The 25892-nt window shown below is 38.6% G+C and overlaps 1 protein-coding gene across 4 annotated transcripts in view; it reads left to right on the forward strand.

Annotated features, from left to right (window-relative positions):
- Mast2 (microtubule associated serine/threonine kinase 2) overlaps positions 1-25892 on the forward strand; it is a 147103-nt gene that overhangs the window by 99781 nt on the left and 21430 nt on the right. For 2 of the 4 annotated variants that reach the window (XM_028787025.1, XM_028787033.1), the window contains exons 5-8: positions 3465-3556; positions 18493-18568; positions 22316-22336; positions 25460-25538. In XM_028787025.1, the coding sequence (XP_028642858.1) occupies positions 3465-3556; positions 18493-18568; positions 22316-22336; positions 25460-25538 (268 nt within the window). The remainder of the gene's footprint in view (positions 1-3464; positions 3557-18492; positions 18569-22315; positions 22337-25459; positions 25539-25892) is intronic. The other 2 variants (XM_028787037.1, XM_028787040.1) reach the window with 1 other exon arrangement.

Below are 25892 nucleotides of genomic sequence, written 5' to 3' on the forward strand. Positions count from 1 at the left end.
TTATTGTCCTCTGTAAGAGCAGAAAGTACTCCCAATTGCTGAGCCATTTTCCCAGCCCCTGTCAGAAAGTGGATGAAGAGGCTAGTTTGTTAAGACATGAATGCTTCCTAGTAGGCAGCTAAATTCAAGCAGAACTGCTGCTAGCTTTGGAGAAAAGGAATTTGGGGCTTCCCTCTAGATTCTGTGCTTGGTAGCCCAGAGACTGGAGAGGACTCTGGCAACCTCTTGCTCTGGAAATACTTTCATTTGTTTAAGATTAGAAAAATTGGCCATGCTGGATGCACTATTTCTGAGTGACGGGGATTTCCTCTTGGGAGTATTGTAGATGAAAAGAAATAGACATTATTCCTGATAAATTTGTTAGTATACTATGTCTGAAGGTGGTAAGTGCTTCTGGGAAGTAATGATAAAGGAGAACATGTCCTAGTATCATATACAGAAATGGGGAAGGTAGCAGTTGAATAGTTTTAAAGGAGTAAGGAGTTTTTACCATGTATTGTTGAAAAAGAAGGACATCCTTGATAAAGGAAAGAATTAGTTAACGCATTGCACCTACTAGCTATTTGTTCCTATTTAGAATTAATAGCCTTTGGAAGATTTTGAATGTAATGAAGATATTTAATTTAAAGAGGTCACTAGTAGGCTGCATGTGTTAGGAGTAGAGAGGAAATAAGAAAAGAAGACAAATATGAGAGGGAGGAAGAAAGAATATTGAAATGATCTGTGTAAGAAAATCAGATGCATTTGGTGATGTTTTTACTATATATGTTTAACAATACTTCCCTTTATTGGCAAGAAGTAATATTTTTTACCTTTGCTCATATTTTGATCTTAACAAGGACATCATCTTGATTATTACTGCCTTGTCAAAAATGCTTGGCCGGAAATTGCTCCAAGTTCTCTATCTTGTTTACACTGAGTGGAACAAAAGTGGTCTTTTCCTGACCATACAGCCTAGTGCTCAAATAGGAAGTAGGCCCCTGGGATTGGAAATTCAGAGGTGCTTAAAGCTCCACAGTAGAGTGACCTGTCCACACTGTGTATTGCTTCATAATTTAGTGACGTTTCAGAGAGTGTTTGGGGTGCCTGGGACCCTGCTCCTACTGTCCACTGGAATGCTCACAGTGAGATGCGCGTAAGATGTAATGCTGGGCTCCACTCTCATTGACCAGATTTTTGTAGTTAGCAGCAGAACATCAATGCAAAGATTTTCAGGTTATTTGCCGTTAGCTGGGTTTGTACACCACCTCTTCAGACACTAGGTACTTTTCCTCATTGAGATGAAAGAATAAAATCTTGATCCTCTTCTGATCATGGGGAAATGTCTAGAGCCTATTGAAAGGGAAAAACTAGCCTTGTTTTGGATCTCAGCTGATCGTGGCATCTGTACCAGAGCATCTGACCTTTCTTCTCCCTCGGGTAGCTGTTACAGATTAGCCAAGTGAGATTATGTGTACCTTTGTTAAAAGGCATGTGGCCTAGAAATATGATCTTCAGTGTTCTGTATTTTATTTTAAAGTTTAAAGAACCAAATATAGTTCAACTCAATTATTGATCCCTTAAGTTTCGTGGGATTTTAATAGTTAAGTTTAGATGTAATAATTTTATTTACATGTAACACAGGTACACAGTTAGACATTTATTGTCTTTATTTTGGTTTTTATAGCAACTCATACTCATCAATTTATTTAGCAAATATCTTAGAGCCTACCTTACTTGAGAGTCTACCTTACATTGTTCTAGGCTTTAGCAACATGCTGTAACCAAAGCAAACATAAAAGTCACTGTTCAAGCTTAGTCTAATGAGAAAACAGACAGCAAAATGGATATGTAAAATATTTACTATTTTCTGTGTACCCTTGCATGTTTGTGCCACAGCAGACATGTGGAGGTCAAAGGACAACTTGTAAGAGTCAGTTCTTCCCTTTCACTATGAAACTCAGGGTTGAACTCAGGTCATCCTGTCAGGCATGGCAGCAAGCACTTTTACCCACTGCGGCGCCTTGCCAGTCCTCCTCTTCCTCCTCTTCCTCCTCTTCCTCCTCCTCCCCCCTCCTCCTCTTGGATTCCACTTGAAGCTGGGGTTATAGGTGGTTATGAGCCACCTGATGTGGGTGCTGAGAACTGAATTCAGGACCTGTGGAAGGATAATGAAGTGCTTTTAACCACTTTCCCATCTCACCAGCCCAAGGAAGGGTCTTGTGACGTAGCCCAGGTTGCCAGTGGAAATTGTTTAGGTATTAGAGCAAAAGATCAGTCCACAAAAGCAAAATTAACAAATAGGAGTCCACAAACCAAAGAGCTCCTGCACGGCAAAAGAAGTAGTCAGGCATGCTTAGCTTTTCTACTAAGCCTATCATTTGTCCAGTGAAAGTCAGACAAGTTGTAGGCTTTGAACCTCACGAAGTCCAGTACTTCTCATGCTTCTCTGTACTCACCAGCTTCTTCAGTCTTTTTTATTCTCTAGTATCTGCTGACGGTCCCCATGTGCAGCCTCTAGCCTTTACCAGCACTTGGGGATCATCCTCCTGGACTCTTGCAGAATCGCTGGCTACTTTTAAATGGTATAACTTTCACCACCTTATTTTTCAGTCTTTTTATCTTATTGTTTTCCTTCTTTTTTATCTGTAACTCTTGTGACCAAGCTGGTCTTGATTTTGCTCTGCCTAACACAAGGATCTGGACACATATTGGGAGATTGGAAGTCGGGGCAGAATATGGTAGGATGGCTTACCAGCAGGATCAGCAGAATTCTTAATGCCTTTTTGTTTTGTTTTGTTTTCCCCAGTCTTTTAAATAAAAAATAGTCTGGTTTTAAAATACATTCGTAATTTCTTTTTAGTAAGAAATATGGTCTAAAATGGGTTTTCATCATGATTGGGTTTCTCTGATTATAAGAAAAATTAGCCCATTGTTAACTTGTAAGGAAATTCAGTTTTATTGAAACAACTCCAAAATAAAGATGTTAGATAATTTAGCAATTAACTATTTGTAAAAGTAGCTTGACAGACTGTATAAATTAGCTTCATTTTTATGGCAAGATACTGAATTTGTGAGATAAAAGTAGGATCATTTTGTGTATTTGCTTCTTTATTCATGCCCACAGCCAAACTCAGGGCTTTGCATGTGCTTGATGAGTGCCCCATACTGGCCTAAATAAAATAATGTTTTGACACGTGCTATGTTTCCAAATTAGGTTTACAATTTAGAACAAAATTTTCCCCCCATATGTGTTCTTGAGTTTCCTCAGAAAGCAAACTTAACACTGGAAAAGTACAAATCAAGACAAAAGTCAGGACACTGGCAAAAGTTACTCCAAGGTGTAAAATGAATTGTGATTCACACAGTTATTGGTGGACAGTGAAGTTTAAAGCACTATATTGTTCAACCCAGGGAATCATGCTACTTAGGTGCCTCTGTAACTAACCTGGAATCTTATAACTGACATTTTGTCTTTATTGCAGTTGTCGGACAAGTAACCGCAAGAGCTTGATTGTAACCTCTAGCACATCACCTACACTACCAAGGCCACACTCCCCACTCCATGGCCACACAGGTAAGTGCTTACAGATTTTTAAAAGTTAATAAATCATGTCCACAGACACCAGATTTCTTTCCTACTTCTCACATTGTTGGTTCACCATTGTCTGACTAATGCATGTTATTAAAGCTGCCACTGTTATGGTGACCAGTTGGAGCCAAGGCATGCCACAAAATCACACCATGCAACAGATCTAGCACAAGAGATTTATTGGGGAAGTGGGTGAGGGCCAAAGTCCATCTTGGAGTGGGCACATGAGAGAGGGATAGAGACAGACAGAGACTGAGAGACAGAAAGAATGAACAAGACAGAAAGGGGTAGAGAGAGAGAATAAGAACACATGCAGTGATGTCCAAAGCGGCCTTTTAAAGAGTGCTCGTGTTGCAGCAACTGAGCTGGAAGGCAGGCTGGAGGAACACCAAGTTTACAACACATAAAGAGTTCATAGTCTTTGTTTCTGTGGGAGTATAGGTACAGTGGATTTTGATTCCTTATGTACATTACTTCTAGTCTAGAATACCTTTTGATGCCACTTGAGTCTTCTGAACAATGGCCTCTGTTCTAATGTTTTCTACCACATGTGGCTTGAGTTATCTTGGATCATATGACCATCCAGTAACATTTTGTCCTACTGTTGTCTGAAAACACATGTCTATTTGCTCCAGATAGGGATCCCATGACAGACCTAAGTACTATGATACCACCAAAGTCCACTTGGTGATGAGCCAGTGAGTTGTATTGGAGTTACTTATAGAAGCAGAAATGACTCAAAAGACAGGTGCATCTCCAAAGCCTACCCCAGCACAAGTGACGGTTCACAAATGGGACAGCCTGCAAGTAGCTCAACAGGCTGGAGAGTATCCCTTCCAAGTTATTTTAAACCTAGACCTCTTTATTTTAAACTTCTTTTATACAGTTTCACTGGTTTTTGTTTCTTTCAGGTGGTCAAATCTCAGAGTTGTCTTTGTTGTATAACTAGTTTGAGAGCCTTTTTTTATAACTTTGATTGAGGGACTTTCAGTTTTTATTGTGTACTCTGGCAGGGGGGGCCCTAGTAAATCTGGTCAGTTTTAGGGACTTCCTGAGGTATTTTGAGTTGTTTACCTTCTTGATTAAGGAGCATCCCTTCTGAATTTAGTGTTTTGATCTTGGAGGAAACTGTTACTCAACACCTGCCTTAAGGTCTCACAGAGGATTTTCCTACCCTATTAAACTCTTGTTAATTTTTCCAGTTGAGAATCAAAGAAAACAAAATGTGAGGGGTATTTGCTTCATATTGACATTGATTTTACATATTATTTCTGTAGTCAGTCTCAGATCCATATAGAATATGAACTTTAATAGATAGTGTGAGAGCTAGTTTATTTGCTTCTGATTAAGGGAGATACATAATTTTAATGGGATTCATACTAACTCAGGCCCTACTCAACCTACTAGGAGTGGGGCAGAGACCTTATTTAATTAGCCAGGTGTTTTGTTCTAGGCTTGTATCGTGAGAGTCAGACTCAACCTTTGCTGCAGGAATTGCTGGAGTATCCTGTTTAGAGCAGAACCTCTTAACATAGGGTTAATGATAATGGGCAGGTTTGGAACAATAAGAAACTGTTCAAAGATTGCTTCCTAGATGTCTTAATCACTGGGTACTATTGTCCTAAGCCTGATCTTTGTCTTTGATTAATAAAAGGGGACATTAAGTTGTGAAGCAGGTGGATATCATAGGCTTAAGACTGGTCTAATCTTGTGGGCTTCTCTTTTTGCTGGTGGTTTACTAAGTCTTTGAGTAAATATCAATATTCTGAGAGGGATGCTAATTAAATATCTTTGGAAAAAGGGCTCATCTGAAAAACTGTCACTTTAGAAGACACTACCAACAGTAAAAGGAATTTGAAATATTTGCCCTTTAGACCAAAGCTCTCATTTTTTATTACATAATTCCCTGAGGTTTTTTTTGGTGTGGTAGGTGTGTGCATGCATGCATGTATGCATGTATATTTAATGGGTTTTGGCTTCTCTTAAATTGCACTTCTACCCTAGAACTTTGTAAAGTGTCAGCATATGTCTGACCCAGATTTTCATTATGTGGAAATAAATTTAGCTTCTCTAAACCCCATACATAGCTGTAGCATAAGTACTGGGCAGTAATAACTGATAAGTTATTTTCTGCCAGTGAAATGGGTCAATTCAAGCCAAATTATAGTATATAAAGGCAGGTTTATTGGGAAGCAGCTCTTGGGCAAGTTCACTGGTCCCAAGGAACATGAGGCTGGGGGAAGTTGTCATTGGAAGAAAGACAGAGGACAGGGAGAGGAGAGGAGAGAGGCAAACATTTAAATTATATAGGAAAGTGCATCTGGAGGATGGGAAGCCCAGACCCTGGGCTGGAAAGTTCAGACCAAAGAGCAGGTAGGGACTGTAACAGGTAGGGACTAAGGGATGCTGGGAGAACCTGGAGACCAGGTCCACCTTGGAATGTAAAATGTGCATCTCAGCAGTTTATCCTGGGTCTGAATCCCAACAATTACTACTGACTACTCCTCTCTGAGATGATTATCTCTAGATTTCTGTTAGAGTTTAGGACTAAGTTTTCCTTACTCAAGTGATTTTGATTGAGAATACTACATAATATTTTCTGTCTGCCTGAATCTTTAATTTAACTCCAGGAGTTAGTATTTATAACATGCCTAGTAGTTCATAAAAGTTTTCATAATCATCTTTCAGTAAACCATGACAGAAAATTCAGAGAGGAAGAATTGGCATGAAGCACGTTCCATGATTGAATGTAGACTATATGTATATTAACCAGATGTTCAGAAGCAGCACTGGTTGTTCCATACGTATCAAACTTGACATTTGTTAAATTGTCAAATATTATACAGCTGAAATTTCTAAGTCCTATTTGCTTTGCTCTTAAGACTTGAATCTCTTCAATAATAAAAAATCTGTTAATTTGAAAGTAACTAAATTCTGTACAGATCAATTTAGTATCAAGTATCTTGTTCTTATTTAAATTATGTATCTAAGTATGTACATGTGAGTACAGGTGCACATGGAGGCCAGAGCTGTTGGATTCCCACTGTAGCTAGATTTAGTGCTCTCACTCCCCAACCCTCAGAGTAGTCTGAACTGAACTTTGGTTATGGAAGAGCAATACACAATACATCCTCTTAACTGTTCAGCCATGGCTCCAGCCTAGACTGTTAAATATTTTATAAATAGACACACCTGTAGTAAGATTGGTTCAATAGGTACTTAGCCATTCTGGAAAGTGTGTGTGTGTGTGTGTGTGTGTGAGAGAGAGAGAGAGAGAGAGAGAAAGAGAGAGAGAGAGAGAGAGAGAGAAATAGAGAAATAGAGAAATAGAGAAATAGAGAGAGAAATAGAGAGAGAAATAGATAGATTTGGGTTTAATCCCAGGGCCTTCTGCATATTATATCCCCTAGTCTTTTTTTTTTTTTTAATGAGTAATCCTTATTTTTTAGATTAGTTTTAGGCTAATAGCAAAACTCAACAGGATACATACTCTGTCCCCACATACGTTAAGGTTCTCTATCTTCAGTGTTCCCTACCGGAATGGTGCATTTGTTACACTTGGGTAAACCTACTCTGATACTTTATTATTACCCAATCAGTAGTTTTGTACTTGAGTTTACTACTAATGATACACATTAGACAAATTTATGATGATACATGTTGCCTGTTGTAGTACCATACAGAACATTTCCACTACTTATACCTATTTTGTTGATTTTCTTCAAGTGTTGAGCTAGCTTACATCCCTAAGATAGGCCCCTCTTGGTCTTGGTGTATACTTCTTTTTAATTAAGCATTGTTAAATTCAACTTGTTAATAATTGTTAATAATTTTAATATCTATTCATGAAAGATAATAGTCTGTGGTTTTTGTTTTTACGTTTATCTGATTTGGGTATTAAAGTAAATGTGGGCTTGAGAATGAGCTGGGTTGTATTCCTTCCCCTTCTTTCTTTTGGAAGAACTTGTGTAGAGCAGGTATAAATTTTTTTGAAATGTGTAGTTGAAACTGGTGCTTTCTGCCTTGAAAGGTTATTAATTATTGATTCAATTTCTGTGGTAGATTGAGACCTGTCCATATACCTATTTTTATATTAATAATTTTATCAAATTATATCTTTTTATAAAATTAATCCATTTTAATTATATTATGAGATTTGCGGGTATAAAATTATTTTATAGTATTTCTTTACTAATGCTTTTAGTTCCTGAGATCCTTAGTGATGCCCAATACTTAATTTATGATATTAGTAATCATGTGTTATTGTTCCCCCTACTTTGACAAGGGGAAGGTTGGTTTTTCTTTTCAAATAACCAGCTTTATGTCATGTTGATTTTTCTCTATTTTCTTGTTTCTAATTTTATTATATCTCTAGATTTTATTTTCTCCTGCCTGAATAGTTCATTTAATTTGTTTTTTTCCTAGTTTCAAAAGTATAAACTCAGAATGAGTTTAAATTATTTGTTCTAGTATATGCATTAATGCTCTCAAGTACTGATTTCTCTGCATCTCACAAATTTTGATAAATGATGATTTCATTTTCATTTTGTTCAAAATATTTTCAAATGCTTTTTAGTATATAATAATTAATAGTTGGAGATTTATTCCAGCTGTCTTTCTTTCATTGATTTCTAACTTCATTTTGCTCTAAGCAGATATGGAATGATTTCGGTTCTTTTAAGCTTGGTGAGACATATATTCTGGTCAAGAATGTAGTGTTTTGATGAATTTTTCATATGATATGGTATGTAGATATAATCATTGTAATGTCCATTATATTCATATGACCACTATAATAAGCTTAATTAGTTCTCAGTAATTTTCTGCCTCCTAGATCTACCCTTTCTCTTGAAAGGACATTAAAATTTATAACTATTATGTCATCTTCTATCACTCCTGATTGTGTTCATTTTTGCCTTATGCATTTTGATGCTGTGTTGTTTGGCAAATACGCATTAAGACTTGGCATACTGAAGCTGGAGAGATGGCTTGGGGTTTAGAGCACTTGCTGTTCTAGAGGAGGACCCAGATTTGCCTCCTAGCTGTCTCTAACTCTGATTCTTGGGGACCTGACATTTGTTTCTGGCTTCATCAAACACCAGGTATTTATGTGGAACACAGGCATGCATACAGGCAGGTAAAAACTTGTGCAAAAAAAATAATAATAAACTTTCATTAAAAAGTAATTGCCTGCAATGTGTTTTCTTTTTCAGCAAGCACTGGTAATTGAGCCACATGCTAAGCCAAATGCTTTCTTTATGTACAATTCAGTTTCTTATGTGTATAATTTTGTCTTTATAAGCTGCTTTTTACCTATTTCTTTGAAGATAGATTTGATGGTATTAAATTGCTGATATTTTTTGAAAAGGTATTTCTCTTCTACTTTTGAAGACTATTCTGATAGGTATAGAAAGAATTCTAAGAGTGTGCTTTTTTTCTCTCTTCCCTTCCTCCCCTTACACTATTTCACCCTACTGTCACATTTGTCTATGAGAGTGCAATCTTGTCTGGTCCTCTGTGGGGAAGGCATATCTTCCCACCTTTTTCCAAGACTTCAGTAAACCTCTTTGTCTATGATTTTCTATAATGTGCACACAATATCCCTAAGTAGAGTTTGGAGAGGGGGTTTAGTTATCCTGTATATGTTTTCTGACCTTTCTTGCTCTATAGCCTTTATAAGACATTAGTTTGGGTTTTTAAAGAATTTATTTATTTATTTATTATTTTATGTTTATTAGTGTTTTGGCTGTATCTGTGTCTGTGTGATGGTGTTTGGACCCCTAGAACTAGAGTTACACACAGATGTGAGCTGCCACGTGGGTGCTGAGCTTGAACCTGGGTCCTCTGCAAGAGCAGCCAGTGCTTGTGACCACTGAGCTATGTTGCCAGCACATAAGGTTTTCATTTCTTATTGTTCCAAATGTTCTTCTGTCCCTGCTGTGTTTCTTCTCCTCCTGCTCATCTGTAGGTCTGCTACAGCTTTCACTGGTTGTCTCAGCTCCCAAATGCTTTCCTCCTTTCCCCTCTCCACCTCCCCATTTCTCCTTTGCTTTTCAATGTTGAAATGTCTGTTGGCATCTCTTTAAGTTAGCGATGCTTCCCTGAGATGTATCCTGCCTATCTATACGGTATTCTTGACTTTTAGTGCAGTGCTTTTGATCTTTAGCTTTCCCTTTGCTTCTTTAGCACCCATCTGCTTACATAATTCCCCATATGTTCTTGATTGAACATTTGGATACTTGTCTACTCTTCCATTCGAGCATATAGAATATTAATCATGGGGATATTTTCCCTTCTTCTTTTGCCTTTTAGTATGCCTTGTAACTTTTTTTTTTTGAGACAAGGTCTTACTGTGTTAACTAAAGGTGTGTACCACCATACCTAGCTCATATAATTTTTTTTGTTGGTAGATGGCTATAATGTACTACACAAATTAACCACAGTAAATTTGATAGGGTGAGGAGAGAAGTATTCTCTAGTTGTATAATTGAATCTAAGTCTTTGGATGGTCTGTGCTGCTGGGCTATAAATTAGCATATCTTAGTTTAATTCCCACAGATTATGTGGGCAGGAGATTCTAAGTCGCAGGAGTTGAGTATTTCTTTTCCAATAGATGAAGTACATTATAGTAGCTTCTTCAGAAGGTGTGCTTCGTTAAGAACAGAATGCCTTGACTTTTTCATAATGGTCCTTCTTCCTCTGCTTCTTCTGAATTCAGATGAAGGTTTTCTTAAATATTCACTGTGAGAATCTGGTAGCTGTTCTGTGCATAAAATTTACCAATACTTAAAGAGATGGTTAGAGAGATGACTCCGTGGTTCAGATTGCTGGCTGCTCTTACAGAGGACCTAGGTTGGTTCTCAGCACATACATTGCAGCTCACAACTGTAACCAGTTTCAGGAGATCCTATGCCCTCTTCTGACTTCCTCAGTCACTAGGAACACACATGGTATGTGGACATTTATGCAGCCAGAACATCCATGCATATTGAATAAAAATACATTATCCAGGAATTCTTAACTCTTAGAATAGCCTATGCTGAGTCTTGGACAAGTTGTCCTTTGCAGTTCAAGCCTTCTTACTCTTCCTACTTCCTCCACTGGCTCCCATGGAGGTGTTTGCTTATGAAAGTCTAGTCTATAAACTCAGATTTTCTGTATCTGCTTTTTTATCTTCACTCTGGGAAACAGTGTTTGTCTTGTAACTTCAACTTCTCTGGCAATCTCAGATTGTCTTATTTTGTGAAAACATGTAGCACTTGACTTACTGTATTCTCTTCAGTTCCACTCCTCTGTTTTTGGTTGTTCCAGTTTTGTGCCATTCAGATTTTTTTGTACTTCTAACTTTGTGGTGAGTTGCCCTCCTCTTGTACCTTAAGCCTATTATTTGTTTTAATCTTTGTCTCCATAGTTTCAATTTTCTTCTTTGTGCTTTGTAGATACTACCTCTAATCATTCTAGTTCTGTCTTCCTGGAACTCCACCTCTGGCCCCAGCACTTCTGGTGCTGGGTCCTTATAGTGAAATGCCATCTGTGCATTTATGTAAGCAATTGAGTATGTTTGTCTTGATTACATGGAATAATTATAGAAGACATAAACATTGAAGTTATGAAGATTAAAAGCCTGTGTGTTTAGATGAGATCCTGGGAGTAATGAGCAGAAACTGAAAAGGCTAAAGGTACATGACTAAGCTGTGGAACATTCTAGTTCTTAGAGGTCAGAGTAGGGAGAGCACAAGGAGAGGAGGAGAATTGTGGGAAACACTAGTGTCTTAGAGCCAACAGCAATAAGAACAAGTATTTCAAATGGAGCTATCAGTAACATGAAGTCTGAAGACTACATTTGGATATAGCAGTGTGGTGAGGTTTGGTAGCAGCTTTGATTAGTGGCCACGGCCTGATTGGACAGTCAAAAAGAAAGAAAAAGAAAACAGTAAATGTAGAAGTATTACTGTAAAAAGTAGGAAGAAATAACTCAGAGGTGTAAATCCCTTGTTTGGTGTGAACAAGACCCTAGGCTAGTTCTCTTGCACAAGAGGAGAATAAGTTAGAAATGAAATTTATTGTATGCTGATGGAAGTCATTCCATGTAGTGAAAAACTTGGCCATTCATGAAAAAGGGCAATGTCTACCACAGTCCTTGTGTGGCTGAGATGAAATGAGATCTAGTACATAAGCAGAAGATTGGCCTTAACCAGGAACTCAGACAGTTATATGTACTTTTGAAGTAATAGGGAGGGTGGGAATATAACACCCACATTAGAAGGTACAGAAATGAGAGCTTATTTGGGGTATTTTCTGATTACTTCTGCTCCCTATCTGAAGTTAGAAGTGAGATAATTATCTGAGAGCCTGAGGACAGAGGGTAAACTATAAAATAGTGTCTTAAACCAATGTGAGAATAAATACAGTAAAACTGTGGTCTGATTTTTATGCAGAGCCAGTGGGATCAGTGGATCATAGGCTAATATGAAACTGGTCAGCCTCATTGTGTGACATTCTCCAGAAACTTCTCAAGGCTGAGATGTTGTTGAAAGATTATGAGGACAGTGAGATCACTCTTGTCAAAAGCTGTGATAAAGAGAATGTCAGAAATTCAGGAATGACAATTTTTACAGTGAAGGGTATGGAAAAGTGTGTATAGTATGTTCTGATGACTTCAGAAAGGAGTCATTTCTGATGACATGATTTCCGACCTGGGTATTTTTATGTCAAAGGAGAGAGAATGCCTGAAAGAGAACATAGAAAGCTAGCAAAGTATGCAGGTCCTGTGTCAGAAGGGATATATGAGAGGAGAACTGCAGAGGATGCTGCCACAAGTGACAGCCAAGGTCTAACATGACATCATAAGGACTGTATTAGACCCATGGTCACTTAATGTGGTATCAGAAAGTAAGGTGATGCCTTCTAAGATAGTCGTATAATAAGCAAGATGTTTCAGAGATAAGTTGAAGCAAAGGCAACTTATCTGTAAGTATAGAATAGTGTGTTATAGTTAGGAAATAGAAATGCAAGCCTTCATGGTGTATGTTTCCAGATTATAATTGAATTGCTAATTGAATCTGGTTAAGAGGATAAACTAAGCTATGGGAGGGCTGTACGTTTTATACAGAGTTAAGATATTAATTTCTTTTTTTTAGGTTGATTCTTTTTTTTAAGGTTTTTTTGTTTGTTTGTTTGTTTGTTTGTTTGTTTGTTTTTAATGTATGTGAGTACACCATCACTGTCCTCAGACACAGCAGAAGAGGGTGTCAGACCCCATTGCTGTGGTTGTGAGCCACCATGTGGTTGCTGGGAATTGAACTCAGGACCTTTGGAAGAGCAGTCAGTGCTTTTAACCACTGAGCCACCTCTCCAGCCCCAAGATACTAATTTCTTGTGTCGTTCTTTTACCTAAGATCTGTGGACTGTGGATGTTTTTATGAGGTTTGTAAGTCTCCTAAGCTTGTCTTGCCAGTTTTACACTCATACCTATGTTCATTTTCCTGGAAGAAGAGTTTATGAAATTTTCTAAAGTTTTTTCTGGATCTAAAAAGTGAATGTTCTTTAAAGTTTAAATCACAAAGTTGAAGGTCTACATGCTTAAATTTCTTTCTAGTACAATATAGAAAATAGATTTAATAGGAATGCAAACAAAAGTCTAGAAAAATTAGAACTACATAATCCTAAAAGTGAGCATTTACCATATTAGCAAAAAGATTAGAAGAAACACTTTGGGGGCTTAGAGAGATGAGTTGTGTTAGTTAAGAGCGTTGCTGTTCAATCCTTAGGAGAGGACTGGAGTTCAGGTCCCACCACTCTCATTCAATGACTCACAAAGGCCTGTAATTCCTGTTGCAAAGGATCCAGTGCCCTCTTGTGGCCTCTGTAGATATATGCACATACACACAATTTTGTTAAAAAGAAAAAAACCCTGTCACTTCTTTTCAACTTGCTACCTTTTCACCACAAGTATATAATTATCTGATTACAAATATCAAAGTTACTAAGAGGATTGCCACAGCTGGCAGTTGGAAGACCAGTTAAAAGACCATTGCCAGCTGGGCGGTGGTGACGCACGCCTTTAATCCCAGCACTTGGGAGACAGAGACAGACAGATTTCTGAGTTCGAGGCCAGCCTGGTCTACAGAGTGAGCTCCAGGACAGCCAGGGCTGCACAGAGAAACCCCGTCTCGAAAAACAAAAACAAAACAAAACAAAAAAAGACCATTGCCATTATCCAGGTATAAGAGGTTATTAGAAGTGGAGAATATATGAACACAAGAAAAACATTGCTAAAGCAACTAGAGTGCAGTATCTCCTTATTTCCTGCTTGGGTAAGGATGCCATTAATTGAGACAAGGAACACTATAGGAAGAATAGATTTAGGACGCTTCTTTTAGAGTCCACATAAACACTTATGACAAAAGTTACTTGTAAAGGTATAAACAAAAAGATTGTTTTCACTAAGCAGTATTGGGACAGTTGAATGTCCGTATCAAGAAACATTAAAACTCAGAACTGGGGAGATGGTTCAATGAATAATAAGCCACTTGCCAGGCAAGCATCTGGATCCCAAGAACCCACATAAAAGCCCGATAGGCATTATAGCCTGCCTGTAATCCCTGCACTCCCAGCACTTTCTGTAGAACCTGGCTGGCTAGAATAGCTGGAATCGATGAGTGCCAGGTTCATTAAGAAACCCTATTTGAATAAGTGAACTAGAAAGGAATTAAGGAAGACATGCACATCTAACTTTGAGCCTACATATATGATCAAGAGGCCTAGAGAGGAGGACCAAGAGAATGTGTGGCCAAAATGGCTGTATTATATAGGAATCAGCTGAGGAAATGGAAGCTTAGCCCCTATGCTAGAGAAGTTTGGGGTTAGGACCCAGGGTGACAGGTACTGGGGCGAGTCAGAGGCACTGAGTGAGACTTGTCCCACCTTTCTTTGGGACCTGAATATAAAAAGATTGATAATTTGACTGCTTGAAAATTCAGAATATTTAGCTATCAAAACATACTTCAAAGACAGTCAAAAGGCAATGAAATAGAAGATAATTGTGACACATGTGACAAAGGGCTCTAGATTCAGAACACTTAAGGAACACTTGTAAATAATAGTATGATTGAAAAATAGCTAAAGACATGCATAAAAAGATAGTTTCATTAGTAATTGCAAAATTAAAGTCACAAAGATAGATATTCTTTTCTTTGACCACCAATGATGCCTTACTCAGTGGTTGTGTGGGAAGAGGGCACGGTGGCCCTGATGGTAGGAGTAGGAATTGATAGAACTGTTTTGCAAAAAGATTGGCATTTTTTTACATAAAGTTGCAAAATGGACTAACTAAAACACAAAAGGCCACTTCTGCAATTTCTTTGACATGTCTAGGATAGGCATTCTGTAGGAACAGAAAGCCTAGAGGCTGCCAGAGGTAGAGCGGATTAAAGAATGTTTACCATAAGCAGGAAGATTGTAAAAGAGTGACTTTTATAATAAGATGATTAGAATGCACCCTGTTTTTTTTTCTTTTCTTTTTTTTTTTATTTTTTTGAGACCGGGTCTGTCCTTGTAGTCCTGGCTTCCTGGAACTTACTTTGTAGATGATGACTACTTAGTAAAGCTAAAGTGAGGAAGTATTTAAAATCAGGATAATGTTGCCTTTAGTGAGGAGGAAAGTGGGGTTTATTGGGAATGATTATGTAGATGGCTTTGGAAGGTGGCGTTGTTACGCTTTCTGCTTTCTATATAGGGGCTTGCTACATAATTGTGTTCTTTTATAAACAAACTGTAAGAGAAGCAACTGATTCAAGTTCAGCTGAGTGTTTCTGTTTTGTATGTGATAGTTATTTCATTATAACGTCTTAGAATGACTTGTCTTTGAACCCTCTTTCCATCCACTAAATTGCTTGGTAAAGTCCAAAAAGCCTATTCTGCGTGCTGCTACATTTTCCTTTTTTTTCTTTAAAACATTAGTGTTCTAACATGTTAATCTTCACCCCAAATAAGTCTAATTTAAATTACTGCTGGTTTTATTCTGTTGTAAACTTCAAAATATTGACAACCTTTTGAATTTTTTTACAGTAAAATAAGTATTTGAAAAATAGAAAATTGCAATAAAAGAAGGTATACAAATACTCTCTTAGACTTTTTTATTAAAGTGATAACTCACTTTAATAAAAGGTAGTTTCAGACTGATGGCTGATCACTATGTGGTTACAGGGTTGAAACTTTGAGCCAACCTGATCTCCAGTAAAGAGACTGGACCTCAAGACTGAGTTCACCTATATAATAAAATCCCAATTTAAAACTAACAGACTCTGGACACACAAGCTCAGTAGAGATTCCTGATTTGTAAACACATTTATGTGCTGATAGACACGCCCATATTCCACAGCACAGGCACAGCAGCTCTGATTTCTCTCACAGACCTTACCCTCCCCTAGTATAGTCTATAGTGCAACTAGAATAAATGTATTGCTTTCTTGAGTTGGTCTAGTGAATTAAACCCTTAAAGGCAACTATGGGGACTTAACAAGTTTGGGGTCAGTCAGTTAGAAACACAGGTAGTCTAAAGGACCCCCTACTCCAACATTGGGATTGTTTTTAGGAAAATGGAAGTCTTCTTGAAGAATTTGTTCTTTTCCTTTTTTTAATATAAAAGACAGATTTATTGTGAAACTGCTCTTGGGCGAAAGAGTTAACTGGCGCCAAGGGAGTGGCCAGGGGAATTGAGGGGTGGGTAGGGGAGGAAAAGAAAGAGAGAAAGGTCACTTGCATAGAGAGAGGAGAGAGGAGAGAGAGGGAGAGTTGCTCTTACTTAACCTTCCTGTGAGATCTACACTAAGTTCTTATGCTTTTTCTCAGAGTTGGGGCCAGAATAGCTTTGGGAAGACTATTGGAACCTGGACCATCAGAGAAATGTTTATAAACTCCTAGACTACCAGGCTGGAGGAACCCATCATTAAAACCCCTTGCCTTATAGAATGTTTTGTTTTGTTTTGCCAAAACCTTTCACAGTCCCTCCCTCCCCCACCCCCAACTATATACATACTATATACCCTCTCACTAATTCATCAAAAACAAATCCCAGCCAGCTGTGGTGGCTCATGCATTCAGGAGGCAGTGGCAGGTGGATCTTTGAGTTTGAGGGCAGCCTGGTCTACAGAGTGAGTTCCAGGACAGCCAGGGCTAAACAGACAAAACTGTCTCAAGCAAACAAATAAAAACAAATCCCAGAGATGTCTCTTATTCCTTCTTTTACTAATTTATCATTAAATTTCATGGTCAAAAGTATTTTATATGATTTAAAGTCTTTAAAATGTATTTGATTTTATTATGGCCCTGAATATGATATTCTTTAGTAAATTTCTCCTGTCACTGAAAAAAACATACAGTCTATTGTTGTATTGCAGTGTTCAGTGTCAATTAGGTGAAATTGGTTGGTAGTATTGTTTAAGTTGTCTGTATATTCATCTCATTTTTAATTTATTGATTAGTATGGACTAATAGATATTTATCTTCTAGTTTGAATCTTATTTATTTGTCTGTCTAAGTTGTTGTAGCTTTGGCCATTGAAAGGAAGTCCCTTCATTTGATTCCTGTTCAGTGACATCTCCCATCAGTGCTGTTTGTTTCTGTTTTTGCTTTGGGTTATTTACAACTTCCTTGCCTTCCAACACTATGAAATGCTCCCTGCTCATCTGTATGTATGTATGTATTTATTTATTTATTTATTTATTTTTGTTTTGTTTCGTTTTGTTTTTCGAGACAGGGTTTCTCTGTGTAGCCCTGGCTGTCCTGGAACTCACTCTGTAGACCAGGCTAGCCTCAAACTCAGAAATCCGCCTGCCTCTGCCTCCCAAGTGCTGGGATTAAAGGCGTATGCCACCACTGCCGGACTGTATTTCTTATATCAGTCTTAGAGTCAGTCATTTCTTCAAGAAACTTGAGGGATGTTTTGGAAGGTAGGATGGTATTAGAAACTAAGACCCGAGTAACAGCTTTGCTATTGGAGGGCCATCTTTCTTTTTCCTTTAGTCTTACAGACTCCATTTCTAAAGATTATGTCAACAGTTTTTCTTCCACTTCTTCAGTGGCATTGCTTCATGTGTTTGTAATTTGATTAGATTCTCTTGTCAGTCTGCATTATTTCTTGGGATCCTCTGACATGATACATTATTTGTTTGAAATTTGCATATCTTACCTGACATAGTCCCAGGTACTTGGAAGGCTGTGACAGTAGGATCATTGAAGCTCCTGACATATTTGTAAGACACATGTACTTCATTTCAAAATCAAAGCGTTAGGTTATGAGTGAATCACAGTCTGAGGCAGGAGTAAGAGTTCAAAAACAGCCTGGGCTTCTGTCTCAAAAGTGACTAGCATACATGAAAAGTAATTGAGAAAATGGTAATTGAGGAGGTTGACCATGCTTTGTGGACCTCAGAGTTTCTAGTATAAGGCATTTTATGGTGTACTTCTATCCTGAATTTCTGCCAAAGAACTTTACCATTAAAGTATTCACGTTTCTGTTTAGTCCCTTAGATGAAGTGTGTGAAGATACTTGTACAAGTAACTTTTAGATTAGGCATTTTGTTGTCTTTAGGAAAGTCTTTAAGCCTTTGAGGTACTGTAAGTTGATCTGTTCCTGAGAGGGCAGGAAGCATGTGAATCACTGCTGTATCTAGAGTGGATGTCCAAGAGGTATAGGTTATCATAGGTACCTTGAGAGCAAAAGAGAAAATTTCTGGGTTGTCAAGCTTTTATAAAGACTCATAAACTGAGAGCTGGCCTGAGAAAATAATCAGATATACTAGATTAATAAGAGAGAAAGGTTTCTTACCAGAAAGCCACACCAGTTTACCTCACCTCACCCTTACCCCTCATTCCCAAAGCAAACCTCAACGAGGTTTCTTTTCCTTTCTCCATCACAGGAAACAGTCCCTTGGACAGCCCCCGGAATTTCTCTCCAAATGCTCCTGCTCACTTTTCCTTTGTTCCTGCCCGTAGGTAAGTTGCTTGAGAACCTCTCTGTGCTGTTTTGTCTTCTCTTATTTTGTTTCTGTGTAGCCCTGGATGTCCTGGAACTCACTCTATAGATAGGGCTGATCTTGAACTCAGAGAACAGAGTGATGAGATTAAAGGCATTGCATGACTGCCGCCTGGCTGATATTTGTACTTGGTAGATGTCTGAATTCTTCTTTCAAGTCAATACTCTTTCATGTGGACTGGGTTGCCTTGGACTACCAGTCATTAAATTGCCTTCCTTTCTGGTCTCTCCCAGATGATAACTATCTTGTTCAAGTTTTCCTTTCTAAGTGACTGCATTGTAGCTGAACAAAAAGATAGTAGATTTGTTTATTTTATAATCCTAAATACAAGACATTGGTGCCCTAAGAATATATTTCACAGCGCTATACTGTAACTGAGAATTATCCTCAGGTTATAGAAGAGAAAGTGTTCTAGGAAGGATCAGAGTAACACCTTATGTCTCAAGGACTTCCAAGAAGCTGAAAGGGCCTGACATAACTTTCTTCTCAGCTTTTGTTGGAGTATTTTATGCTTGTTGTTTTGTTTGTTTGTTTGTTTGTTTGTTTTTAAACAGGGTCTCATTATGTAGCCCTGGCTATGTAGACTATACAGGCTGTCCTATGTTAGTGGCTTTTTAATGTGTTTCTCACAGTTGTCTCCTCCTTCACCCAGTTAGCTCCCAAATTGAGACTGGACTATATTGTTTATTTAACAAGCTTTAAAGGTCATCGCAACTGAGCAGTATTACACTACACTAATCCTCTAAACTAATCTGGCTACCTCTCAGTCAAAATCCCAACAATACTTTCATTCTAGTACTGATCTGGCTCTCTGGGCTCCAGGCCTTTTCTCATGGTGTCTCCAGGACTCTCTACCTGCTGCAATTCCCTACTTCCTCTCTCTCCTTCCTCCCCTCCCCTGGCTGAGAGGAAATCCAGCCCTATTCTCTCTGCTGCTCAGTTATTGGCTGATCAGCCCTTTATTGACCAATCAGGGAATTAGGTAGCAATGATTACACAACATTGAGACAGGAGATTCTCAGAATAAGGATTGCAACTAGATGTAGGGGCATGGAAATCAGTATTTGAATGATTGTACAATAACATTATGCTTACAGCCCTATTTAGAGATTTTTTTTTCCCTTGTCTCTGCCTCCCAAATGCTAGAAATACAAATCTCAGCTTTCAGCCTAAGGTCCCAAGTATAGGTATAAAAAGACTATAGGATCTTCCCTTATAATTAGCTGAGATTGGAAGGATTTGTTAAGTCCCATTTCTCTCCTGTCTGAAAGCGATACTGTAGATTTTGACCTCTCCTGGCAGATCTGACAGTTCCACCCATGCCTAGAGCACATTAAGTGGCCTCTGGCGAAGTCCATCCTGACAGTGTCTTCAAACCTTTTGCTAAGGCTTTCTACACATAATGGTTTCTTTCCATAACTTCAGAACTCTCTTTTAGCCAAAGTTCGAGTTGGTGGAGGTTTTGTTTTAAATTAGGGGGTTGTTTGCTTGTTTAGTTTTGAGGTAGAGATTTCCTTAGTTCTAAATGAAAAAGCCCATTTAAAATAAATAGTAATAAAGCTCCAGCTTTGTAACTGTCAATGGCCAGAGAATACAATATATCTTGAAATAAGAGCAGTTCTAATATTAAGACTACTTTCTTTGCTAAGTGATAGTGGTGGTGTATGCCTTTATTCCCAGAACTCAGGAGGCAGAGACAGGTGGATCTCTTCAGTTTGAGGCAAGCCTGGTCTACAGAGAGCCAGCTCCAGGACCACCAGGGCTACACAGAGAAACCCTACATTGGTAGAGGACTTGTCTAACATGCACAAAATACCACATAAATGAGGCATAATGACTCACACCTATAATCACAATCCTTGGGCGGTTGGAGCAAGAGGAAAAGAAGTTGAAAATCATCCTCTGCTACATACTGAATTTGAAGACAACCTGGGCTACATGGGATTCTGTCTCAAAACAATTAAGATAAAAATAATAAAAACAAAAATAAAAAAAGCAGAAACAAAAGAAACTGCTGGAACAAGCGCTTACTAATCCCATTTCAGTTGAGAAAGGATGCATCCCATTCCTCCCTAGAGTTCTGTGTGGCTGAGAAGAACAGGTGAGGAAGGGTTTGATGGCTAATGTTGCTGCTTCTCCTCACTTAGTAGTCACCTTACTCTGAAGAAAGCTCATATGGGTTTGTTCTGTGAACTTACATGGCCCATATAACTTCCACGGTTAATCAAGTGTTTTGGTAGGATCATACTGTAAGTTTGTGCTTGATTGATAATTGTGACCTGTATGTGAACTTAACATCCAATTAGGAGGTGGAACAATGGGACCTGTTATCAGATCCACAGAGTGGCATTGGGTCATTTCTTATTTATTTAATAAATACTAAGAAATTTTGAGTCAGGCTCTTTGGATACATAGTTATTCCATGGCAACACTGTGGAAATACACTGAGTTTTTCAGACTTACTACAGTCTTATTCATTTGTCCTGGTATAAGGAAATTGTCCTCCAGGCCTTTACTTAGTAGACTCATTCTTATCATTCATATCTCATATTAAATGTTATCTCCTTAGACCTTTACTAACCACACAGTCTGAACATGTTTTATAAAGTCATCCCATTCCATCTGTCGTACTTTCCAGTGTATAATCTTTTGCTTTCATGTCTTCTGTCTTCCCTGAACTAGAGTCAAATCTTATTTTATTGTATTGTATTTTATTTTATTTGTTGTTTTTTTTTGGTTTTTTCGAGACAGAGTTTCTCTGTGTAGCCCTGGCTGTCCTGGAGCTCACTCTGTAGACCAGGCTAGCCTCGAACTCTCGAACTCAGAAATCCACCTGCCTCTGCCTCCCAAGTGCTGGGATTAAAGGTGTGCGCCACCACCGCCAAGCTTCAAATCATATTTTAATTAGAGATACCTTAAATGTGTTGAGAGCAGCAGCCTGGTAAATAATAAGCCCTCAGTGCTTATTATTCCAATAAGTGGTTCACATAAGACAGTAAATGAAGATGCAAAGGAATCCATAGTTATAAACTGGAGGCTGGAAGTTTAGCTCAGTGAAGAACCTGGTTCCATCCTCAACTCTGAGAAAGGGGGCCAGGAAGGCTAATACATATCTTAAAGGGAAGGAACATGCTATTGTATGAAAGGGAAGGAACATGCTATTGTATGAAAGAATAGAAACAGGCTTCCCACTGGGTAGATACATAAGACGCATCTGAAGGCTAAGAAGTAGCTATTGCATTGAACCCGTGGATAAAAACATAGAGACTATTCTAAACAGATGGAATGGCAGGTATTATTGATGCCCTTGTAACTGCTTCATTTATACTTGAAATAGGGATAGCCAAAGGGCTTTGAAGCTTGATATTAAACAATGTGACCCAAACATGTCTGGGCTGGGGACTATGACATTTGAGTTGTACTTGTGGGATGTAAGTCCCCTAGCTATCCTTCTGCAGAACATACAGGAAAAATGACCAGATATGTAGACTAAGGTTCCCTTCAGGATCAGATTTGTATCATATCACAGAAAAGACAGATATAATTGAATGGTGAAGATAGATCATCGGTCATACAATTCCACTTCAAATTGCCACATATTCTTGAACAAAATGTTTGTCTCTGTCAAGCTATACAAAATACTGGGGGTAGAAATACTCAATACTGGTTCACTTTGGTTCTCATGATGTATGTCTTTTCACTACAGCCATGGCCACAGAGCAGACAGGTAATAACGGGTGTGATGGGTGATGGGCTGGGCTACTGCTTTGCATGGTCAGTCAGTGTAGCATGTGGTCTTTGTGTTTGATGGGAGAACTATTTGTGACGGCTTCTTTTCTGAATGTGGTTTTGAAAATTGAGCCTTTCTAGTAAAAAGGGCATATGGGATTTCAATACTCCCTGTTGGAACTGAGACTCAGAGCTCATATGTTGGAGGCAATATTTGCTGAATAATTTCCAAGCCTTCAAGCCTAAGGACAAGTCACCCTTAGACTCACATATTCCCAGTGAGGTGAGCCGAGGAAGCAGACATCCAGTGATTACATTTCATACTGACTTTGGTCCTGCCCTTCAGTATATACTGATAAGTAGCTATCTTATGAGTGGTTTATTTTTTCATCTAAATCAGTGGTTTTCAACCATAATGTTGTGACCCTTTAATATAGGTCCTCAGATTGTGGTAACCTCCAGCCATAAAGTTATTATCATTGCCTCTTCATAACTGTAACTTTATTACTGTTATGAATCATAATGTAAATACCAGTGCTTTCCAGTGGTCTTTAGTGAGCCTCCTGTGAAAAGGTTGTTCAACCCTGAAAGGAGTCACAGCCCCACAGGTTGAGAATCACTGATCTAAAGATTTAAAATCACCTGTGAAAAAACAAATGTGACAAGGTCATAGGAAATCCATCCCTGAGTTATACGTGACTAATCTTTGCCCAGCTTTTTTCCTGGACTTGAGTGGCTTTCTTGTAGATCACCCAGGACCCATCAAAGAGGTAAGAAAGAACATCATGTTTTAGCATCCTTCTGGATACTGTTTTGCCTCAGAGACTGAGTTTCAGTAAAGTCCTAATTTACATGAGCTGGCTGTCTGAGTAGCTTGAAGTTGCATGCAGCATGGAACCTCCAGCTCTTCCCTTGTACTTGGTAGAAAAATGAAGACTTGGGGCTGGTGAGATGGCTCAGTGGTTAAGAGCACTGACTGCTCTTCCAGTGGTCATGAGTTCAAATCCCAGCAACCACATGGTGGCTCACAACCATCTGTAATGATATCTGATGCCCTCTTGTGGGGTGTCTAAAGACAGCTACAGTGTATTTATATATAATAAATAAAAAGTTAAAAAAAACACTCATGTGTAAAGATAACAAGAAAAAAAAATAACCCAATTTAAAAAAAAAAAAAGAAAAATGAAGAGTTGAAAATGAAGAATCCTGCCAAGATCTCTTCCTGTTTTCTCTTTTTTTAATCGATACCCTGCTATTACTAAGACCTTGAAGAAGTAGATAAATCTATGCAAACTATAACTGGAGCTTAACTTCTAAAGATTCTACATCGTTGATGTTTTGAGATTCTATAAGTCACGGCTAGAGATATGGCCTAGTGGTCAATAGCACTGACTGACCTTCTAGAAAAACAGGATTCAATTCCCAGCAACCATATGGCTTCTCTCAGCATCAATGATTCCACTCCCAGGGAAGCTGACAACCTCTTCTGGCCTTCCTGGGCACTGCACTCCTAGGGTGCACAGACATGTGCAGGCAAAATGCCTATACACATGAAAATACATTTAAAAATCTAAAACATATTCAGTGAATAGTAGCAAATATGTTTTTATTCAAATTCATCTTGAGAAGGATAGACCACCAAGCTCCAAAGAAAGAATTCTTTAGAACCAGCAAGACGGCTCAGAAGGTTATGGTACTTACTCCCAAACCTGACAACATGAGTTCAATCTCCAGAACCCATGTGGTAGAAGGAGAGAATCAACTTCCACAAGACATTTTTTGATTTCCATATATACATCTCTTATAAAGGCTCTTCCCTAGGCCAGTTGATTGACAGAAAGAAGTAGGCACTGTTTGAGTCTGAAGTAAGTATCAGTCAATAGCAAATAGTAACAGGCTCCTTGGGGTGTATTAGGACACATAAGTTGGCTTCAAAATATTTGTCAAAGAACAGCAATAGCCTTGTGAAAGAATAGTGAACTAACTTGTCTGTTTATGACTTTAGAGAAGGCTTTCAGCTGTTTTCAAAAGTATTCCCCTAAAGCACTTAACACAGAGAATCACAGTTCTTTGCTTTTCTGTCCTGGAGAAAGGTTAAGCAGGTTTTTGAGCTGAAGCTTTTATAACATGGACTCATAATTATTTGTCTGGGTGATGGGATGTGGCATAAGGTATTTTTTATGTTGTTTATATTTATCTGTCAGGTATGTGTCTGTGCACATGCATGTCACAGAACATGAATGGAGATCGGGGAACAATCCATAGGCCTGGTATCTCTTTCAGAGATGGGTCCCATACAGTAGGCCCCACACAGTCAGCTGTCTCCTTCATATGAGTCCCTGGAATCAAACTCACGACATCAAGCTCCTTGACAATCACCTTTACCTCATGAGTCATCTCACCAACCATGTAACATAGTTCCTTTTAAAATTTTTGTTGTTGAAACAGGGCTCATTTTATAGTCCAGGTTGGCATGGAACTTGCTTTGTAGACTAGGCTGCCTTCTGACTCAGAAATCTTGCTACCTACCTCTGCCTTCAAAATGCTGGTATTAAAGGTCTGTACTACCATGCCCAGCTTTTGCGGGGAAAAAAAAGAATTTTTTTATGGGCTATCAATATAGTTCTGCAGGTATAGGTGCTTATTACCACACCTGATGGCCTAAGTTTGACCCCTGAGTCCCACATGATAGCAAGAGAAAGACCCTGTTCACTGTGTGTGTGTGTGTGTGTGTGTGTGTGTGTGTGTGTACACATGCAACTATGATAGTGAGAGGATAACTTATAGGATCTTCTCCAGTATATGGGTCCTAGGTTCAAACTTGGATTGTTAGACTTGATGGCAAGCATCTTTACCTACTGAGCCATCTGACTTATTCATAACCATTGCTCTTATTCAAGGTCATAGACTCTGTGGTGTTGGTAGCTATCTCTGAAATAAAAATCACACAATAGGCCCCACACAGTAGACAGTATGAGAACTCATGCTAGACAGACAGTGTTTTGTGTTGTGAGACAGTGAATTAACTGCCTAAAAGTATTAATGGACACAGACAGGCAGGCCCTGAAGCTCAGAGTGTGACCCTATAGGAATTTCATAATTTTTTTTTTTTTTAATGTAGGACTGATGGACGGCGCTGGTCTTTGGCCTCATTGCCTTCTTCAGGCTATGGAACCAACACTCCTAGCTCCACCGTTTCTGTAAGTAACCAGAGCTGTAACCATAAGTGGTGGTTTGAATAGGGAGTGGCACTAGTAGGAGATATGTCCTTGCTGGAGGAAGTATGTCACTAGGGGGTAGGCTTTGTGGTCTCAGTAGTAGCTCAAGCTGGGTCTAGAAGTTCAGTCTTCCTTCTGCCTGGGGATCAAGTTGTACAACTCTTAAGTTCCTCCTCCAGTACCATGTGTAACTGCACACTGCCATGCTTCCTGCCAGGACGATAATGGACTAAACCTTTGAACTGTAAGCCAGCCCCAGTTAAATGTTTTCCTTTATCAGAGTTGTCCTGGTCATGGTGTGTCTTCACAGTACTAGAACCCAACTAAGACAACATT

The sequence above is a fragment of the Grammomys surdaster genome, unplaced genomic scaffold, assembly GCF_004785775.1.
Source record: "Grammomys surdaster isolate TR1022 unplaced genomic scaffold, NIH_TR_1.0 100, whole genome shotgun sequence".
Classification (NCBI taxonomy): Eukaryota; Metazoa; Chordata; class Mammalia; order Rodentia; family Muridae; genus Grammomys; species Grammomys surdaster.